The 17,922-nt window shown below is 41.3% G+C and overlaps 1 protein-coding gene across 1 annotated transcript in view; it reads left to right on the top strand.

Moving 5' to 3' along the window:
* The window catches only part of wdr11 (WD repeat domain 11), a 64,305-nt gene that overhangs the window by 6,565 nt on the left and 39,818 nt on the right, over window positions 1-17,922 (top strand). The window contains exons 6-10 of the mRNA XM_030070415.1: window positions 3,689-3,854; window positions 8,399-8,501; window positions 9,412-9,610; window positions 11,501-11,601; window positions 14,626-14,802. Of these exons, the coding sequence (XP_029926275.1) occupies window positions 3,689-3,854; window positions 8,399-8,501; window positions 9,412-9,610; window positions 11,501-11,601; window positions 14,626-14,802 (746 nt within the window). The remainder of the gene's footprint in view (window positions 1-3,688; window positions 3,855-8,398; window positions 8,502-9,411; window positions 9,611-11,500; window positions 11,602-14,625; window positions 14,803-17,922) is intronic.

Here is a 17,922-nt window from a genome sequence, read left to right as displayed (position 1 = left end):
AGTCATTAGTTTTGAAAAAGTTTAGAAGGATAGAGCCCAAAGAGTTGTTTGATGTGCTGCCAGCCTCCTGCCTGAGCAGTTGTGACTGTCAGAGAGGCTTATTTATAGCAGCACCGCCCCGGCCTCTCTGTCCACCCACCGAACCAGCTCTAATAACAAACACTCCATTAATCTTACTTGTCTTTATTCTACCTCTTTCTCCTCTTGTCTTCTCTGTGTCCTCTCCCTGCTATGTGACGCTTATTTCTTTACCCCGTTGGCTCTCCGTGTGTAATTGCTCTTGAAAATTCGGCGTTCCTTCACTCTGCCTTTGTGTGCCGGTTTTGCTTGTTTTTCATACTCTGTTTAGCGTTATCTCCCTCCTCTCGCGTTCACTCCGTCTGGTTGATAGATTGGGGATTTAAACATGACTCTGCTCTCCCGGGCTGTTATCAGAAACCCGTCGAATACAGTACTATATCATGCACATTAGTGTCTCATCTGGCAGCCATTACTCTGGCTGGTAGCCAGCATTGTCCCTTGGATAGATTTAGTCCTTTTATCAAGATTGAATGGGACTGCAAAGGCTGCCCCCATCGGCTCACACACCCACACACATGTAATCTTGTAAGCATAACTTGCCTGTCAGGGAACACACATGGTTATTTTATTCATTAATTTAAATTTTATATACTGAGGCAGCTGAAGGGAGTGAATAGGGACAAGATAGGAAAATAAAATTAATAAATCATTTCAGCGAGAGGACATGGGTAAGCACCTGGCCAAACCCAGAGATGTACCAAGTAATTCACAAATATTAAAATGAAAATAGGCCATCTACAATTCATGGGGGATGTGATGAAGTGAGTTCAGCTAGCTGTACTCTCTTGTGTAAAAAGTGTGTGTGTGTGTGTGTGTGATGTCGCGGAGCCCCTAACGAGTTGGAATACAAGTTTGTTTTCATCTCAGTTTTTTGTCTGCGAAGTCCCCAGCGTTGTGACTCATCCACAGCTGCTGGAGATCCTCTGTTGGCTGAGACCTGGGGCCTCATTTATAAAACGTAATTATGCTCAGATTTTCTGCTCACGACCAAATTCATGCCAAAGAAGTGATTGATGCACAAATACATGCCAAAATCAGCAGGTTGCACATTATTTTTCCTCAATTTTCTGTGGCCTATCAAAAGCTAAAGCTAAAATCTGTAATTTTCTAAAGTACAAATGCTGTGTTTACGCTGTTGTCATTTTGTTGCCATGTTTGTGCAATCATGAAATCTCAGAAAAAAAGTGAAAGTGTATTTTTGTTCGTTGCATGTTTTTTTGTTAATTAGGAGTGAGCCCCGTGCTCTTTGAAACACACCGCTGTTTGCAGAAGCAGCCCCATGAAATGCATAATCACTCTAAGCTCCTGTGTGTTTTTCCCTCTGCCTACATGTCTCATCTAGGAAAATAACTCGCAGGCCTGAATGAAATATGTATGCTTTAGTGTATGATTGTGCGCGTGCATGTTGACGTGCATTACCATGTTGCTTTGTGCATCATCTGCTGCAGCCGTCTCCTTGCCCTTTTCGCAGTAAAGAGAGAGATGTAAGGAGTGTGTGGTGCTTTAGAAGGTGGCTGAGGTTTTTTTTTTTTTTTTTTTTTTTTGAGGGGGATGCAGGACTTCTTGGGACACTGATTTGCTTCTCCCTCTCTTTCTCTCTCCTCTCTCTCTCTCTGAAGATCCATTGCTGTTTCTCTCTCTCTCTCTCTCTCTCTCTCTCTCTGTATGCTAAGACACAGAAGTCTCTTTCACTCTTCCCTTTTACTCCCCCTCTCTGATGTTTTTGGCTTTGGTCGCTGAGACATTCCAGCCTCTATCTTGGCTTTAGTACACTTCAATGAACTGGTAAAAGTGTGATTTAGCGCAGCAACTCCTAAAGGGTCCTCTGTTTTAAGATGTCTGTCACAGCTTCCCCAGATGATAATGATCTCCATTGTGTTGTTAATTCTGTCCCTGCTTTACGCCCCGTTTCTCATTTTGACTTTGCAGATTGAAGCCGTAAAGAGTGAGTTATGGGCATGAGCTGGTTATCGGGTTTGTTATTCCACAAAAATCTGTGACTTCTCCGTTGCCCTTCGGAGAGCCCAGAGCCCAGTTGGTGCCATGGCTAATAACCTGCTTAATTCAGTGAAAAACACCTGCTAGCACTCTGAAGTTGCAGCATCTAACAGGTTTAACTCAGTTTTATTTGTGGCTACCCGGGATGATAGAAGCGGTTTTACCCTGACGTTAACGATACCTGCTTAATTCATCAGCCTCCCATCATTAGACCGAATTCACTTTTAAGTTCTCCCTCATTTGCCTGTGACTCACAGAGACCACAACAGTAATGACTAATTCATCCAGCCTGCTGTATGGGAAGACATGAATAAAGATCAGTTTGATCTGAAAAATGTGAAAGTTTTTACTGCATTATTAAAAGTTGAAGCTATTTAATGCATTACTATCAGATAGGCATACATAATATTTGCATATGTTTTTGTTAGAGCAGAGTCTTATTGCATCTTTAGCCACATTTCTCCACACTTAGGTGAACAGTAAAATGCCGAGTGAACCCAGCGATGCCACAACTTACACAACTTAGGTCATTGTACCGAAACGAGTTCCTTAAAAAAACGGTTCAGTTGCAAGTGAAGTGGACCGTGTGCAGGAATTTTTTCCCTTCAATTGCACATTGGCCCTTCAGCCATGTTCAGTACGCTGACTTCAGTCAAGTTTAGCTGCACCTGACTTAGTATTAAAATAATAAGCAGTAAGACAGAGGAAATCTGGAAGATGTGATGGGAGTGTGAGGAGGACAAAAAGTCATTACAACATCAAAGAAGTACATAAAACCAAGACATTCGCCAAAAGCAGGAATTAGACTGCTGTGAAAATTAAAAGAAGAATTACATGTAAGATTAAGTAATTTATTTATTTACTTCATTTTAATTTCATTTTTGGCATTTATCTGACCTTTTTTTTAGAGCAACTTCAAATTAGTGAGTAGAAACAGGTTTGGGCAGTGTCATCACGCTTAAAATATTCCTCCAGTGTTGATGAAAGCCTCATTTTCCATGTTGTCCTCTCTCCTTCATAAACTCGCTGTGGATGTTTACACGACATTGCCGCACAGTTATCTGAAATGAGATCTGCGTTCTTTAGAAAAATAACGTGGAAGATTAGCGGATCAGAGATATAAGCATGTATGCATTTCATTTGTGAGTTAAAATTAGATGAACGTTTAGATTTTTCATACGAGTGCACCTCAAAGCTAGTGTTGCCTCTTTCTGGCAAATGTTGACCTGAGAAACTGGGTTTCTGTAGACCGTAAACCCTGCCTTACATGGCTCTTTTCACCGGTTGCTAATCGCCTGCATTGTCACTTCAGGCTGTTAAGCGTTGAAAGAGTGTTTATCCATCTGAAAATAATCTGTGTGGAATAAACTAGCTTTATCATTTTCCAATTCATCACGCAAATTAGGAGCTACTGTTAACAACAAATTAGTTTGATCACCGTTGTGATGTTTTTTTTTTCCAGAGATTAGAGTAATTACATTTAAATGCAAGACGTGTAAAATATTTATCACACCTACCTACTAAAACATGAAAAAAAAAAAAAAAAAAACACTGCAGTTTCATACTCGGTGTGTTCTTTGCCCTCTCTTTTCCCGTGGTGATGCTGCAGTGCGGAGGCGGTGACTCTGAACGACTGCCTGCAGCTGTCCTACCTGCCGTCCAAGAGGAACCACATGCTGCTGCTGTATCCCAGAGAGATCCTCATCCTGGACCTGGAGCTCAGCCAGACGGTGGGAGTGGTGGCCATTGAGCGCTCCGGGGTGCCCTTCATCCAGGTGGGGCACGATGATGTGAACCCCCCACCCACCCAGACACACATACACACTCACACAAACACACACACACACACAGCAGGCACAGAATTCAAGCAGCTTTCTCTTTTTTCAGTAGCCAATTACAGCTTGTTGGAGTTGGTGTTTACAGGAAGCACACACACACTCACATACATCGGTGTAAGCATACAAGCGCAGTGACCTCTGTGTGTTGAAACTCTCATTGGTATCAGTCTTAATGGAGAGGATAAACACACACAGACACGCACACTGAGCAGGATCCTGCCTGGTTTTTGGAAGGGATGAGGGTGCTCGTTTTCACTGTGTGGTGCAAAACAGACAGGTGTGGTCAAGAATAAAGGCTCATTTCCAAAGGTTTGAAATGCAGTTTGATGACACCTTTAATGTTTTTTTGGAAGCTCTGTAGAAAGAAAACACACACAATGTTTTTCCTTGACATCGTAGGGCAGCTAGTTTTGCTTTGGGCCATCAGACAGATACTCTCTGGTTGGCTGCTGAGGACCTCATTATACAGGGGAAACCCTGCTCGTACACACACATGCACAGTCACATTCTGCCTTACTATCACCATCACACACTCCCTTACCTCAAATGAACCCAATATGCAGTTTAGGATTTCGACTTTTCTTATTGCATTACTGGCTTTCCCCCACCAAAATCTATCATTTTTATTATAATTTTTTTTATGAATGATTCTGCCACTAAGGCAATTCCTCCTGCCGCGGATGATAAAGTTCACTGCTTTCCTCCCTCCCTCTAAACCCTCCTCTCATCAAGGTCTGACGGTAGCGGCATAGCGGGCTGTGCAGGCTTTAGCTGTAGCACAAAATCTCACTAGCGCGCAGATCAGCTTTCTTTGTGCTCCCCTCAGTAGTTACATTCAGCAGGACCAGTGACCTTTTGGTGCCAATTTCCCTCTTTAGGAGAATGGAGTTCTAATTGGAAATTGATGAAGACTGTGGGTGTTTTATACAGAGGATTTGTCATGGCTGCGGAGCCAGTAATGGATCAGAAACTATTTCTTGGTCTGACTGTGCTCGCTTTGCTCAAAAGTCTTCATTTTCAAAGCCTGTTATTATACTGAGTAGATCTCGGGATTTTCAGTGAAGCAAATCTGCCTTGTTTCGTTTCTACTAGAATTCGAGTGATGTGTGTTTGTAGGCCAGCCTGGAGGTTAGCTCAACCATGGGTAGATTTCTAGTATTTTTTTTTTTCTCCATAAGCTTCTCAAAAATTTAAGGAAATGAGCTCTGCTGAAAGCAAGCTTAGTTTGTAATACTTACATGTTTTTTTCAGTTCGATAATCTTTAATCAACCTTTGAACCCCACTTACACGTAATAATGGAAGAAAGCTCACCTCATCACCAGCCACCTCGTTTCTTCACTGTAGTAGCTACTTCTCCTGAATTCAAGTAGCTAACTGTCAGTGAAATATTAAAATTATATACATGTGCAGTGGAAAAGTTTAATAAGAGTGCAGACAAACTTGAGATGCAGCTTATAGAGCAGAGCGGCAATGTGAATTAACATGCTCGACGTACTGACATGTACAGGGTGACCCAAAAAAACGGGAATCTTTGAAGTGCGTATTGGCAGACATGAGCAAGTGGTATTTTTAAAAAATGAATATTCCATCATTGTTTCTTAAATGGCATGTTTTAAGGTTTCAATTACTATGAATAAAATATTTTTCTTCCATCACTCTTGGTTTTAAAGTTCCTGTTTTTTTGTGTCACCCTGTAATTGTAATTGTAATTCAGTACAGCAACTTGCTTTTCTGAGGCATGTAACAGGTAAAAATTTTGCGAAATGTTAACGGGTGTAATTAATGTCATAGAAGAAAACTCTCTGAGGCTTACGATAACCACAGACCTTATTTTCCGCAAATCAGAAGCCACATGGAGATAAAAGCACGGGGGATCTGGACAGGGAATAGATGCTCCCTTGAGGATCTTAGGACTTAAAACAGTAACTGTAATCTGGAGTCCCTGTTAAATGCACAGTCTCACAAGGTGCAGCTGCTGGCCATTGTGCTGCTCCTCAGTTAACAGTAATGGTCTGCTGCTGGTCGCCGTGTGCATAAATGATCAAACTGCACTATGTTGTGTGTCCGGACATGGTGGCATGTTTGCTTTGTCATTGATCTTGGCGAATGCGTGTGTGTGTGTGTTTGTGTTTGAGTGTGTTAAACAGCACAAAAGAAAAAAAGAAAAAAAAAGAGCTTTTTGTTCTCGGAACCAGCCCTTGAAGCCTCCGAGCAGCAGTAGATGCGTATTATTCAGCCTCCCAGGCCCTGTCCAGCCAACGCATCCCCTCTCTAAGTGTTATAAAGTGCTTGTCACACAGCCAATTTGCATGACTGATGATACAGCTTCAGCAAAAGTCCAGCCTGCAGTGTAGAAGCCCTGAGACAGAGCCAAGGAGAGACAGGAAAACACACACACACGCACACACACGCTTAAACTACACACTGCTTTGTCAGATTTGACGCGCGCACACAATTACATTCCACACCACTGTGTCAGATTTGATACACACGCTTAAAATGTATGCTACTTTGTCAGATTTGACACGCACATTTAGACTCTGCACTGCATTGTCAGATTTCTCTCTCACAGACACGCACACACACACATCCACATCCACACACACACACACGTAGACACAAAATGGCTTACAGTCTACGCTATATTAGGCAACTTTTTTCCCTCCCAACAGCTACACCACTGTCTGTAGAGACCCATACAGACAAACACATTCACTGCAAAAACTCAAAATCTCACCAAGATTATTTGTCTTATTTCAAGTCAAAAATGTCTTATTCCTAGTCAAAATATCTCATTACACTTAAAATAAGACATGATCACCTCAGAAGTAACTTATTTTTAGACAACTGTCTCTTGTTTCAAGTGAAAATTTGCTTGAAACAAGTGAAAATTTGCTTGTTTCATTGGCAAAATTTGTTTCTTGTTTCAAACTAATTTTCACTTATTTCAAGTGAATTTTCACTTTTTCCACTGGCAAATTTTGCCAATGAAACAAGCAAATTTTCACTTGAAACAAGTGAAAATTGTCTAAAAACAAGTTTCTTCTGAGGTGATCATGTCTTGTTTTAAGTGTAATGAGATATTTTGACTAGAAATAAGACATTTTTGACTTGAAATAAAACATTTTTGACTTGAAATAAGACAAATAATCTTGGTAAGATTTTGCGTTTTTGCAGTGTTTTCTATGCTGTATTTAAATCCACTAAATTTCCTTATAGTTTGCATTTTACATTGAAATTACATTTAAATATTATAGTGTAAACATTAAATATGTAGTATATATCCAGAGTAGGGCTGTCCCAGAGTTGGTAATAATCAACAGTGAATATTTGAAGCTTAGTTTCCCCCCACTCACAGATTTTTTGTGCACAGCTGTGCCTGCAGGATGAAGAAGCTCTCTCGGTTGCGGTAATTCAAAAGCTTTGCAAAACGTTTGTTGTGGCTACCCCGGCTCTCTCTGCATTGATTGGCTCGACCATCTGTCTCGCTCTCTTTTGCGTTCTCCCTCTCTCCCTCTCTCTGCCAGGGTCGCGATGCAGCGGTCCCTCACTGCAGTCCACCGTCTCCCTCGCTCTGCCACGCAGCTCTCTTCCTCTGTCTTCTCATATTACGGGCTCGCTACATCGCTTTTCCCACCCGATCTGTGGTCTAGCTCTCAGCAAGTCAACAGCCTACAGATCTGACACAAGAAAAATACAACGTTGTAAAAAATGTCAGAGCCTCACATTTTACCATGAAAAAAACAAAAAAAAACAAAAAAAAAAACAAGGAAATTGAATATCCAAATGCCAAAATTTAAATTAAATACCTACTCAATGAACAAATATCTGAATAGTCAAGTATTTCAGCCACCTTTCAGCTACCTTCAGTGTGTGCGACTGTAGAATCATATAAAATATTTAAATTCACAGGTTGTTTTTTTTTTTTTTTAGGATTAGTTTTTGGACATTTCGCAGTGGAGAGAGATAGGAAGGACAGGGCAGCAAGAAAGGGTCCAGGCTGGATTTGAACCCAGCCGCAGTGACTTAGCCTTGGTATTTCTTTGTATGTGCTCTACATGGTGAGCCACCAGGGTGCCCCTTAATACCCACAATTAAATTAAATTTAACTAAACTTTTGCCAAATCATCACAACATTGCTCTTCTTTGGGTGTTTTGTTCAAATGTCGCATGGATGCAGCGTGGATAACTTTATCATCCATTTTATTGTGTTAGCCACTAATGGTTAATATGTTATGATCTGTCTCTTGATTACATCAGTAATGTTTGTCCCGCCCGACACCGGCGCTGACTGGCCCGGTCAGTTTTTCAACCAACAAATCGTAGCTGAGCACCAGACCCACTGAATCACTTAAAGTGAATGTGCAATTCATGGTCTTGAACCAGACTAACAGCTAGGAAGATAAACTGGATATGCCACACCACACACACACACACACACACACGCATCACCTGTTTCCCTCCCTGTCTATGTGTTAAGGTGATCCCGTGTGCTCAAAGAGATGCCCTCTACTGTCTCCATGAGAACGGGTGCATCACTCTCCGTGTGTGTCGCTCCACTACCACTCCTGATGAAGCAGCGGGTAAGGACCCCTTTGCAGAAAGACACACACACACACACACACACACACACACACAAACACTGGACTCACTAATATACTCATGGGGACCTGCCATTGATGGGATTTATAACCTCTGCAACCGCACGTCGCTAAAATATTCAAACTCTGAAGGTCTGAAACTCAAACTTGGTCTCGCAAGGATAGAGGTACAAGAACACACACACACACACACACACGCACACACACACACACACACACACACATAAGTGCTCTTGTTCCCTTGCCCTCCTCCAGTCATCCATCCATTCATTCACACAGCACTGCAGTCAGAGCCCACAGCCTCTCTATGCTCCAGTGGGCATTTAGACTCTCACTCTCTCATTTATCCTGAGCTTAGTATGATTCTCTTTCTGTCTCTCTCTCTCTCTCTCTCTCTCTCTCTCTCTCGGATACACACACACACACACACACACCCTCTTGTCCTTTCTCTCCCTCTGTTATCTTCTTCCATCTCACTTTTTCTCTCTACCTTTTCTCATTCCCCTGTGTATGTCTCCCACTCGTTTACTTTCTCGTTCCCCTGTTTTCACTCCTATCACCTTTCTTCCTCCATCTACCACGTCTTTTTCTCTCATCCGTCTCTCTTCTTCCATTTACTATTCTCTCATCCTTCCCTCCTTTCATTCCTCCTCCTGCCTCTGCTCTCATTTCAACTCCATACATTCTCACTCCTTCCTTGCCTTTTATCTTGCACCCGATCACTTGCTTTCTGATTCCCTCCATCCCTCTATCTGTCTTTTCTGTCCCCTTTCATCTCCATCTCTGATTCCCTCTCTACCATTTCTGTCCCCTTATGTCCCTTCTCTATTGTCATCTACCTATCTCCTCTGTATTTTCTCTCTCTCCCTTTTTCCCTCCTCCTCTCTGTCAGATCCCGAGCAGAGCGTGCAGGAGCTCGTGTACGACCTGCGCTCTCAGTGCGATGCCATCAGGGTCACCAAGACGGTCCGACCGTACCGCATGGTTATCTGCCCGGTCAACGAGAACAACGCCGCCCTCATGGTCAGCGATGGAAGGGCCATGCTGTGGGAGCTCAAAGCCCACACTGGCAGGGCCGCCGCCAACCCAAGGTACACACTCAGAAATACAGCCTTATAGAAAGCGACACACAGCAAACCCGGATCAAATAGTATCTTCAAATAATTACCTTCAACCAGGAGGTAATGTGATTGTCCTGTCTGTCTTTCTGTTACCAAGATATTTTAAAACAGTCTGAATGGATTTACAGTGGTCGCTCGTTTATCACGGGAGTTACGTTCTAAAAATAACCCGCAATAGGCAAAATCCGCGAAGTAGTCAGCTTTATTTTTTACAATTACTATAGATGTTTTAAGGCTGTAACCCCCTCACTACACACTTTATACACTTTTCTCAGACAGGCATCAACATTTTCTCACTTTTCTCTCTTGTTTAAACACTCTCAAAGTTCAAACCTTTGTAGAAAAATAAGTCCAGTATTATAGAGTGAACGCATTCTGTGCTGTACAGGAGATGGTCTACAGTCCCTTAGCCAATCAGGACTCAGAACACAATGCGCTGTAAAAAAAAAAAAAAAAAAAAAAGCATGCAAAATTGCATTAAAAAAAATCCGCGAAACTGCGAGGCTGCAAAAGGTGAATAGCGAGGGACAACTGTACATGAAACTTTGTAAAAAGATTAGTCCTGAGCCAAGGAAGAGTTGATTAAAAGTGATTTAAGGTCACATAACACCTCATTTGAAAGTTGAGACACACCCCTTTTTGTATCGTTCCAAAACTCTGACATTTTTTGTTGTTCTTGTTTCTGGTTGGGGTGGAGGCGGTGGGAAGGGTTTAGTCTTTGTGTGTGAGTCCAGTTTTTTGTTTCTAGGGGGATGGAAACCTCACTTGTTGCAATGTAGGAAACAGCTATTTCATTTTGTAGAAATGATTTCCTGCCAGTGACTGTATTTACGCCAGCTTTTAGTTTGGGCAAATAGGGCAAATCTGCTGTTTTGAGATTAAATTGAGGCAGGATGCTCTTCTCTGTCATTAATTTTGCTTTACAATCTTGCCTAAAGCCGCTTTAATCTACTTAGAGTACTACTTAGAGGCTGATGTTAAACCACGCTATACATACTGTCTGCCATGAACTCTGCAATCTGGTGCTGTGTTTTTCTAACCTTTATGACACCTAGGAGGGATCAAACAAATCATAATAAATATTTATGAAATGCTTTTTGGCCTAGGTTTGACCCGTACATATTATTTGTGGAAATGCTGTTTTCATTTTCTACAAGGTGTGGTGATCTCACTGTCCTTGATCGTCTAAAGCTAATTCACATGAGTCATTTATGGGGTGAGACACTTCAGTTCTGTAAAAATATCGGACTCATAGTTAACAGCACTCAAGAAAATCATTTTCCATTACATCTGGTATTTATTGAGTGATATGTAATCAATGCAAGGAAACAGTAGACGTATCATTTCCCAAGAACGCTACACTTCAGCCCCTCCGGGTGAGCAATTATGAAAATGAAAGAGCACAGAGGTGAGATTAATTATTTAATCATTTTCATGAGTTTGATGAAAATACAAACAGTGGTGTGTGACAAATGAAAAGAAATGTATCCCCCGTCCACCTAATCAGTGTATTTTTAAAAAGCTAGAGGATATCGGCAAGATGCGTCATTTACACAAGCTACCATATTGATTCATTGTGAGGAGACAAAAAGGAAATTAAAGATGAATCGTTGTAAAAAGTTAACCTGAACTATGGATCTTTGCAGCTAAGCAGTAAATTTTCATATATCTGTCACCATCTTCCTCACATACTCAAAAAAAAAAAAACAACAAAAAAAAACAACTGCATAATCTCCAAGACTTGCGGTACTGTACAGAATCAATACTTGTTTTCTGTAATGGATCTTTCATAGTTTAAGAATGTTTTTTTTTTTTTTCTTTTTAATTTGTGTTTTTAAATTCCTTCTTCTCCTCTGTCAGTTCGGGTCTGTCGCCGCTCTACTCCCCTGTGTCGTTCTGTGGAGCTCCGCTGGGTCCGAACCAGAAAAAGATCCAGGACCTCTCCCTCAACACCATGATCGGTACGACTCTGAACACTCGGCATGTCTACAGCGCCACCAAGTTTGGTGTTTCTGAGTCAACACATCGCTCGTATTGTAGCCTGCAGGCAAACGTCTTGCGTCGTATGCAGTGCTTCTATGCAAGGCTGCCGTCAACTTTGTCTGTAGAAGAATGAGTTTCATTTTAGACAGAAAATGGGAAAAATAATGAGACCGAGAGACTTGTGTTTGTGTGAACGTTTGTACGTGTGTGTGCGTGTGTGTGTGTGTGTGTGTGTGTGTGTGCGTGCCTCCACCTGCTCATATCGTTTATTGTACCTGTGTGAGCCGAGTGGGCCTTGAGGCAGCTCCTCACTGTCTGATTTTATCTATCACTGCTGGTTTCTGCAGAGTGCGCCACACAGGCCCTGCGTTACTCCTCGGTTTCAATGGCCCTGCACAGAGACGACTCCCTTGGGCTCTTGGCCCTTCCTCTCCTTCTTTTTTCCTCGTCACCGTCGCCTCGTCCTCCTTCTTGCTTGTGATGCATTTCCCTCTCACCTCCCTGTTGGTTTAGAACAGAGCTGCCTATCAAAAATGTATGTGTCTCTGAAATACCAATGAGATGGGGGATTTTCTGTTCTTTTGTGATTTTTTTTTTTTTTTGTTTCGTTGAGAATTGTCAGTTGTATTCAGCAAGAGTCAAGCTGCCAATGAGTGGTAGGCCTTGGGGAGGTGGAGTAGTAGATGTTATGCAGGCAAAGCAGTGGAGGTTTTTGTTGTCTCTCTCCCATAGTATCTCTGTTTGAGATAGGAGCCAACTACTGCCTGGAGCGGTAGCTCTGTCTGACAGATGCTGACTAAAGCTCTTGTCATGAAGAAACGTTGCTAGTGTGCCGGCTGCTAGGATTCCATGAAAGCACGGGTGAAGCTAGCCAACTACTGGTTGTTAACATCTGTTGTTGATGGGCTGACACTAGAAGGGCATCGGGCATGGTCAAAGGCAATCGATTGATCCTGTAGATGTGAGCTGCCATTGCAATTTGGCCTTGATCCAATGTATTGAGTTTACAGCACCTACGTTGGGACAGGGTATATTGATATACTGATATTATGAGATGAGACTAGAAATCACCTGGGATTTTCAGTGTTATAGTATCATGATATGGCCTAATGTGTTGTGTTTTCATGGTTGTAAAGGCTGAATTAAAGTAAAGGAATGCGGTTTTCTGAACTTACTAGACTGTTAGCTGTTCTAATATTCCCTCTACCTCTTTCATTATCATATCCATGTCACAATTTTTTTTTAATCAGAAGTCTTTCATAAAATATCTTATTATCTCTAGTACAGTATCATCACATTGTTGATATTGAGGTATTTGGTTAAAAATATGGTGATATTTGATTTTATCCATATTTCCCAGCCCTAGCAAATAGCAAAGCACTGTAGTTTACTTAGTTTTTACTGGTATGAAATGGTAAATTTGGGCCAGCTGATATCAGCCAGTGGACAATAATGACAGATAGTAAATGACCTCGCATGACTTTGACTTCCTGTAAAACAGAGTATCTTAAATGGTGCGCCTGAGGGTGTACATTAAAATGTCAATAAACCCTTCACAAATCTTTACACATCCTCTCTCATCCATCTATCCCCTCAAATGAAATTGTTTTTCTATCCCCAGCTGATATCCTATTGGTTTGCACTTGTTAATTTACTTCCCTGCAGTTTGTCCTGCCTAAACATCCTGTTCTGGAGTCCATTTCATGGGGATAATAACCTATGGGATAATAACCCAGAATTCAAAGTTGTGAGTTAGTTTGGTTTGTTTGTCCTATCTGCATTTCAGTCGCCATCGCATCTTATTGTTGTGTACCTTCAGTCTGCAATAACACTCATTTAGATAGCCATTAACTTTACAGTGTAATGACGACTATTACAGTGCATGAGTTGAAAAACAAAATGGATTTTTCAACCAGTACCAATTTTAACTTCAAAGCTATTATGTCTTCAGATTGTGGGGATGTCCTCTATATTTCCACTGCAAATGCACAGAAGGAGATAATTGCCCATTTGAGATGTACAGTCATTATCCGCTTGATTGCGAGGGCCATGGCCATCAAAAGCCGCACTTCAGCAATGGGTGCATGCAGGCCCAAGAGAAAAAAAAAAAAAAAAAAAAAACGAAGGATAAAATGGCCTATATTTTCGATGGCATTGAGACACATTTAGTCAACAAGTAGTTATGGTTGAAATGATCATACACTCTAAGTAAAGCATATATCTGTTGCCTCAGTGTCTTTAATCACTGTCTGCAACTTTGAGATCATAAAAAAACTCGCCATCTTGAAAACTGAGGCCAAGGTTTATTGCAACTAACAGTTATATTGCTTATTGCTGTCTGCCAGCTGCAGGCAGTCAAATTATGTGAGCCTTTCCAATTCAATCAGAGTAAGCAACTTTGGATCATATTGTTAAGGCCAAGTTCAAAGCTGTATTCGTAAAACACAAGGCTAATGAGTTTGATTACGAGTTGTTATCATCTGGAAATGTACCAGGATGTGGTTCAGTATGCTGTTGAAACTAGTCGGATACATTAAATGGGAATTGTCTTTTCTTTTTTCACTTTGAAAAAGTCATCCTTGGAAAGGAACAGCAGCCAAAGGAATACCATGAAAATGTACGGTTTCTACAGTGGCATTCATCAGTTTTATATCATGCAGTAGATACAAAATGTGTTTGTTATTCTGCTAAAAAAAAAAAAAAAAAAAAAAAAAGACAGTTCCTTCCATCCCTAAATCTCCAAAGATTTCTATTCTGGTTTGAGTCATGAGATCAAGGAAAATGCAGTCCCTTTACCTCCGCCATCAAATTTCATTGCCTTAAACAGTGGAGAGTAGAATATTTTATGGAAACCCATGCCATAAATATCAGTGTCAAGCATCTTGAATTATTCTACTTTTTTAAAATTTTAGAAAGTTTCTCCACTAGTAGGATAACAAGTTCAGTATCAGTTTTGGTAACACCCACTAAAAACCCTTTCCATGCTGTGTGTTGATCTCCAGGTCAGACGCTGATAGCGGGTGAGACTCCTCCTCTGTCGTCTAGCCAGCAGGAAGTCCAGCTGAAATTTCTACTGACCGGCCTGCTCTCTGGTCTGCCACTGCCCCCGTTTGCCATCCGCATGTGTCCACCTCTCACCACCAAGAACATCAACCACTACCAGCCCCTGCTGGCTGTAGGTAGGTAGTAATGACAGCACACACACTCACATATATACACACTATGCTTGGGTCATGAAATACGGTCAACTTGTGGAGTCTAATACTGAATTTTGTGCTGTGGTGGTTATTTTAATGAAAATGTAATTTTACGTAGCATTAGCACCATCTAGTGGACATTACGCTCTGCAGCCGAATACAGACTCGTAAGGATAGGAATATAAGATAAATTAATAGATTAAATAGGATAATAATTTCTTTTGTCATATTTAGAGGCGATAGTTTTACACAACAGCACTGGCTACCGCCGTAGGGAACAAGGTAGACACATATTTTAGGCTACAGCAAGTCGTAATACCCTGTTATTGCCAAGTACAAGCTGTTTTAGTGTATTGCTTGACAGTTATATATACCTAGGGTGCCCCAAAAACAGAACCAAGGGGCTGGCCCATCACGGCAACAGTAACTGGACGACACCGCCACTAACTCTGTTACGATCATTGGAACATTTGAGCAAGTAAATTATCACATATCGTGCTTTTAAAATATTTGACTGTTTGACTGGAGAAAGTTTTCAGTTTTAGCCGCTAGATGGGGGTCTTGCACCATTTATAAAGCGTCTCTTCTCCAGACAGACCAAATTTGCACCACACAATATGAAAAGCTGCGATATTCGGCTGGCTCCCCAGGCTGTCTCCTCCATACCATTCCTTGAGAATTGTTGTCACCCGTTAGTTGACTGGACATGCCATTGTCAAAGGTTTTTAATTAAGTTATTTTCGCTTTATTATGGCCGTAAGGCAGCATAGAAGGCACTTAATTGGTAGCTGTTATGAGCAGGTAGAATCAGTACATTTATTGCTCTAGGTCTGTTGTGTTCTCACCTTAAAAGTGTACCTCTAATGAATAATGTCATCCCATTAACAATGTACTTACCCCATTAAATCTACTTTTTTATGTTTATGTTAATTAATATTGCAAGTGTTTTTTTCCCCCCGCTCATAATGCTATTTAGCCCTTGTGAATGTTGGCACACAGCAGAAAATTAAATACTCGTTATGAACACCCAACAGTTTACAGACCATGAAAAAGGATATAGTCTGACTCTAACTTACCCTTTTTGTGTGCTTCTACAACTTGCAGACGCACAATGTATTATTGAATGTTCACTATTTGTAGTTTTGTGAGCATTGCTGCTATAATACAGTATTGGTGGTCTGATCAAATAAATTACCTGCTGCACTAGTAGCCAAGTTACCCTGTTTGGGATATCAATACTTCTCTCCTTCTGTGCCATTTCATATGCTCTCTACCCCTGTCTAGTTCTGTCTGTGTTACTGCTGCCTTCAGGGTTGGGTATGTGGCTCAAATTTTCTACACAAGTCTGGAGAGTCTGTGAAAGTACGCAAAATGAATCGTCTCATTTCAAAGAGGTTGGCATTTAGACAAAACAAGGATGAAACCATCCAGACACACTGCACACCTGTGCTGTACGTGCAGGTGGAGTAAGGCAGTGTTCAATAAGAAAGGTGGCAGCAGCAGACTAATACCAGGTGCAGTCCAGAGTGATAAAGCTGTAAACTGTAAAGACCTGCAAACCTCTTTGGTACAGAGGCAGCTCTGCGTAGGCTTTTGACAGTATGCTGCCTGATAGGCAATCAGCTATTTGTTGTAGCCATATTAAAAAAAATAAACCATGAACCTATTATACAAATAGCACTGCAAAGACTTGGAAACCTCTTTGGTACAGAGGCAGCTCTGCGTAGGAGTGAGACAGTATACTGCCTGATACAGCAAGCCAGCTGTAGCTGAATGTGAGCGGTGAAGGAAAAAAATGAGTCTGCTAGCACGCCTAGACAACGTTACTTTTAGCTTACTGTTAGCTGATATTGCATCTACACTCTGCTAACATTTAAAACTGTCAGTAGAATAAAGCCACACCCTGTCAGCTGGACAGACTTTTGTGTGCGGCTGTGGCGAAAGGTGAGTGACAGTCACATCTGCGGGCAAGACAACGATTGATTGGCAAGGAAAACGTGGAAAGCGTTACCCACGGTGTGTTTCAAGAACTGACTCTTTCGGTGAGGTGTAGTTTTTCCTCCATTCTCTACCATTCCCCCCCACATTGATGTTTTATTTTTCACTAATCAACAGCACCAACTCAAAATGGCTGCTTCTACTTAGCGATATTAATGTAACTAAGAGATTCACTGATTTTTTTTTTTTTTTTTTACATAAACAGATTATTAACTATGATGCAAATTTGACAGTTGTCACGCTGGCATTTTTTGGCTGCGCACACACAGTGTCAACCTTGACAGTCTGCAGTGTGGATGCATACTGTGCATGCGTCCCACCAAACGTCCCTCACAGGTTGTCCGTGAGTGAGTGAGTCAGTGAGTCAGTGACCACAATTTACCATGCATAGCCCATGGCAGCAGGACTACGTGCTGTGGGGGAAGAAAGTAGAGAAGCTGGATTGTCATTATACACGCACATGAAAAATAATGCTTATACCATGTGAGGCCTAATTTGTAATCATAATAAATGTCAGTATACATTATATTGAACATCAACCAAAATGCTCAAATTCAGTGAACTTCAGGTCTAGAAAAGTCTGGATTGTGAAATGAAAATTAAAATGAAAATGAAAAAGTGCAGCAGAGAGTGTCATCAGTCATGGGTTATAAAGATATGTTGGCCACCTACAGCATTTAAACACTATAGTTGCTAAATGTAGCCCGATTCTTAGTGGCTGTCATTAATCATGCCACTATTGTAACTACCACAGATTTGAATCTTGACACTATCTCAAGAAGCTTGTGTGGTCTGATTTATGAAACAGCTCCCCACCATTGTAAGTTAAAAAAAAATAAATAAAAATAAATAAATAAATAAATAAACAGTCAGAGAGTTGTGTTTTCGAGGTCACAGATTTGAGCAATTATGCAGCTGCAGCTACAAATTTTAAATCTTTTGACTGAGCTGGAACACATCAAAGCCCATTGTCCATATTATTCTGCGGTTTGGGTCTGAAAAATGAGAAATAAACAAATATAAACACCGGAAACGAATAGGCCACAAAAACAAAATGGGGAAATGTACAGCCGGCGATATGAGGGCAGCCACTGAGGCAAGCGG

The sequence above is a fragment of the Myripristis murdjan genome, chromosome 15 (assembly GCF_902150065.1).
Source record: "Myripristis murdjan chromosome 15, fMyrMur1.1, whole genome shotgun sequence".
In the NCBI taxonomy this organism is placed as follows: Eukaryota; Metazoa; Chordata; class Actinopteri; order Holocentriformes; family Holocentridae; genus Myripristis; species Myripristis murdjan.
The sequence above is the reverse complement of the archived record's forward strand: the minus strand, read 5'-3'. Positions and strand labels throughout refer to the sequence as shown.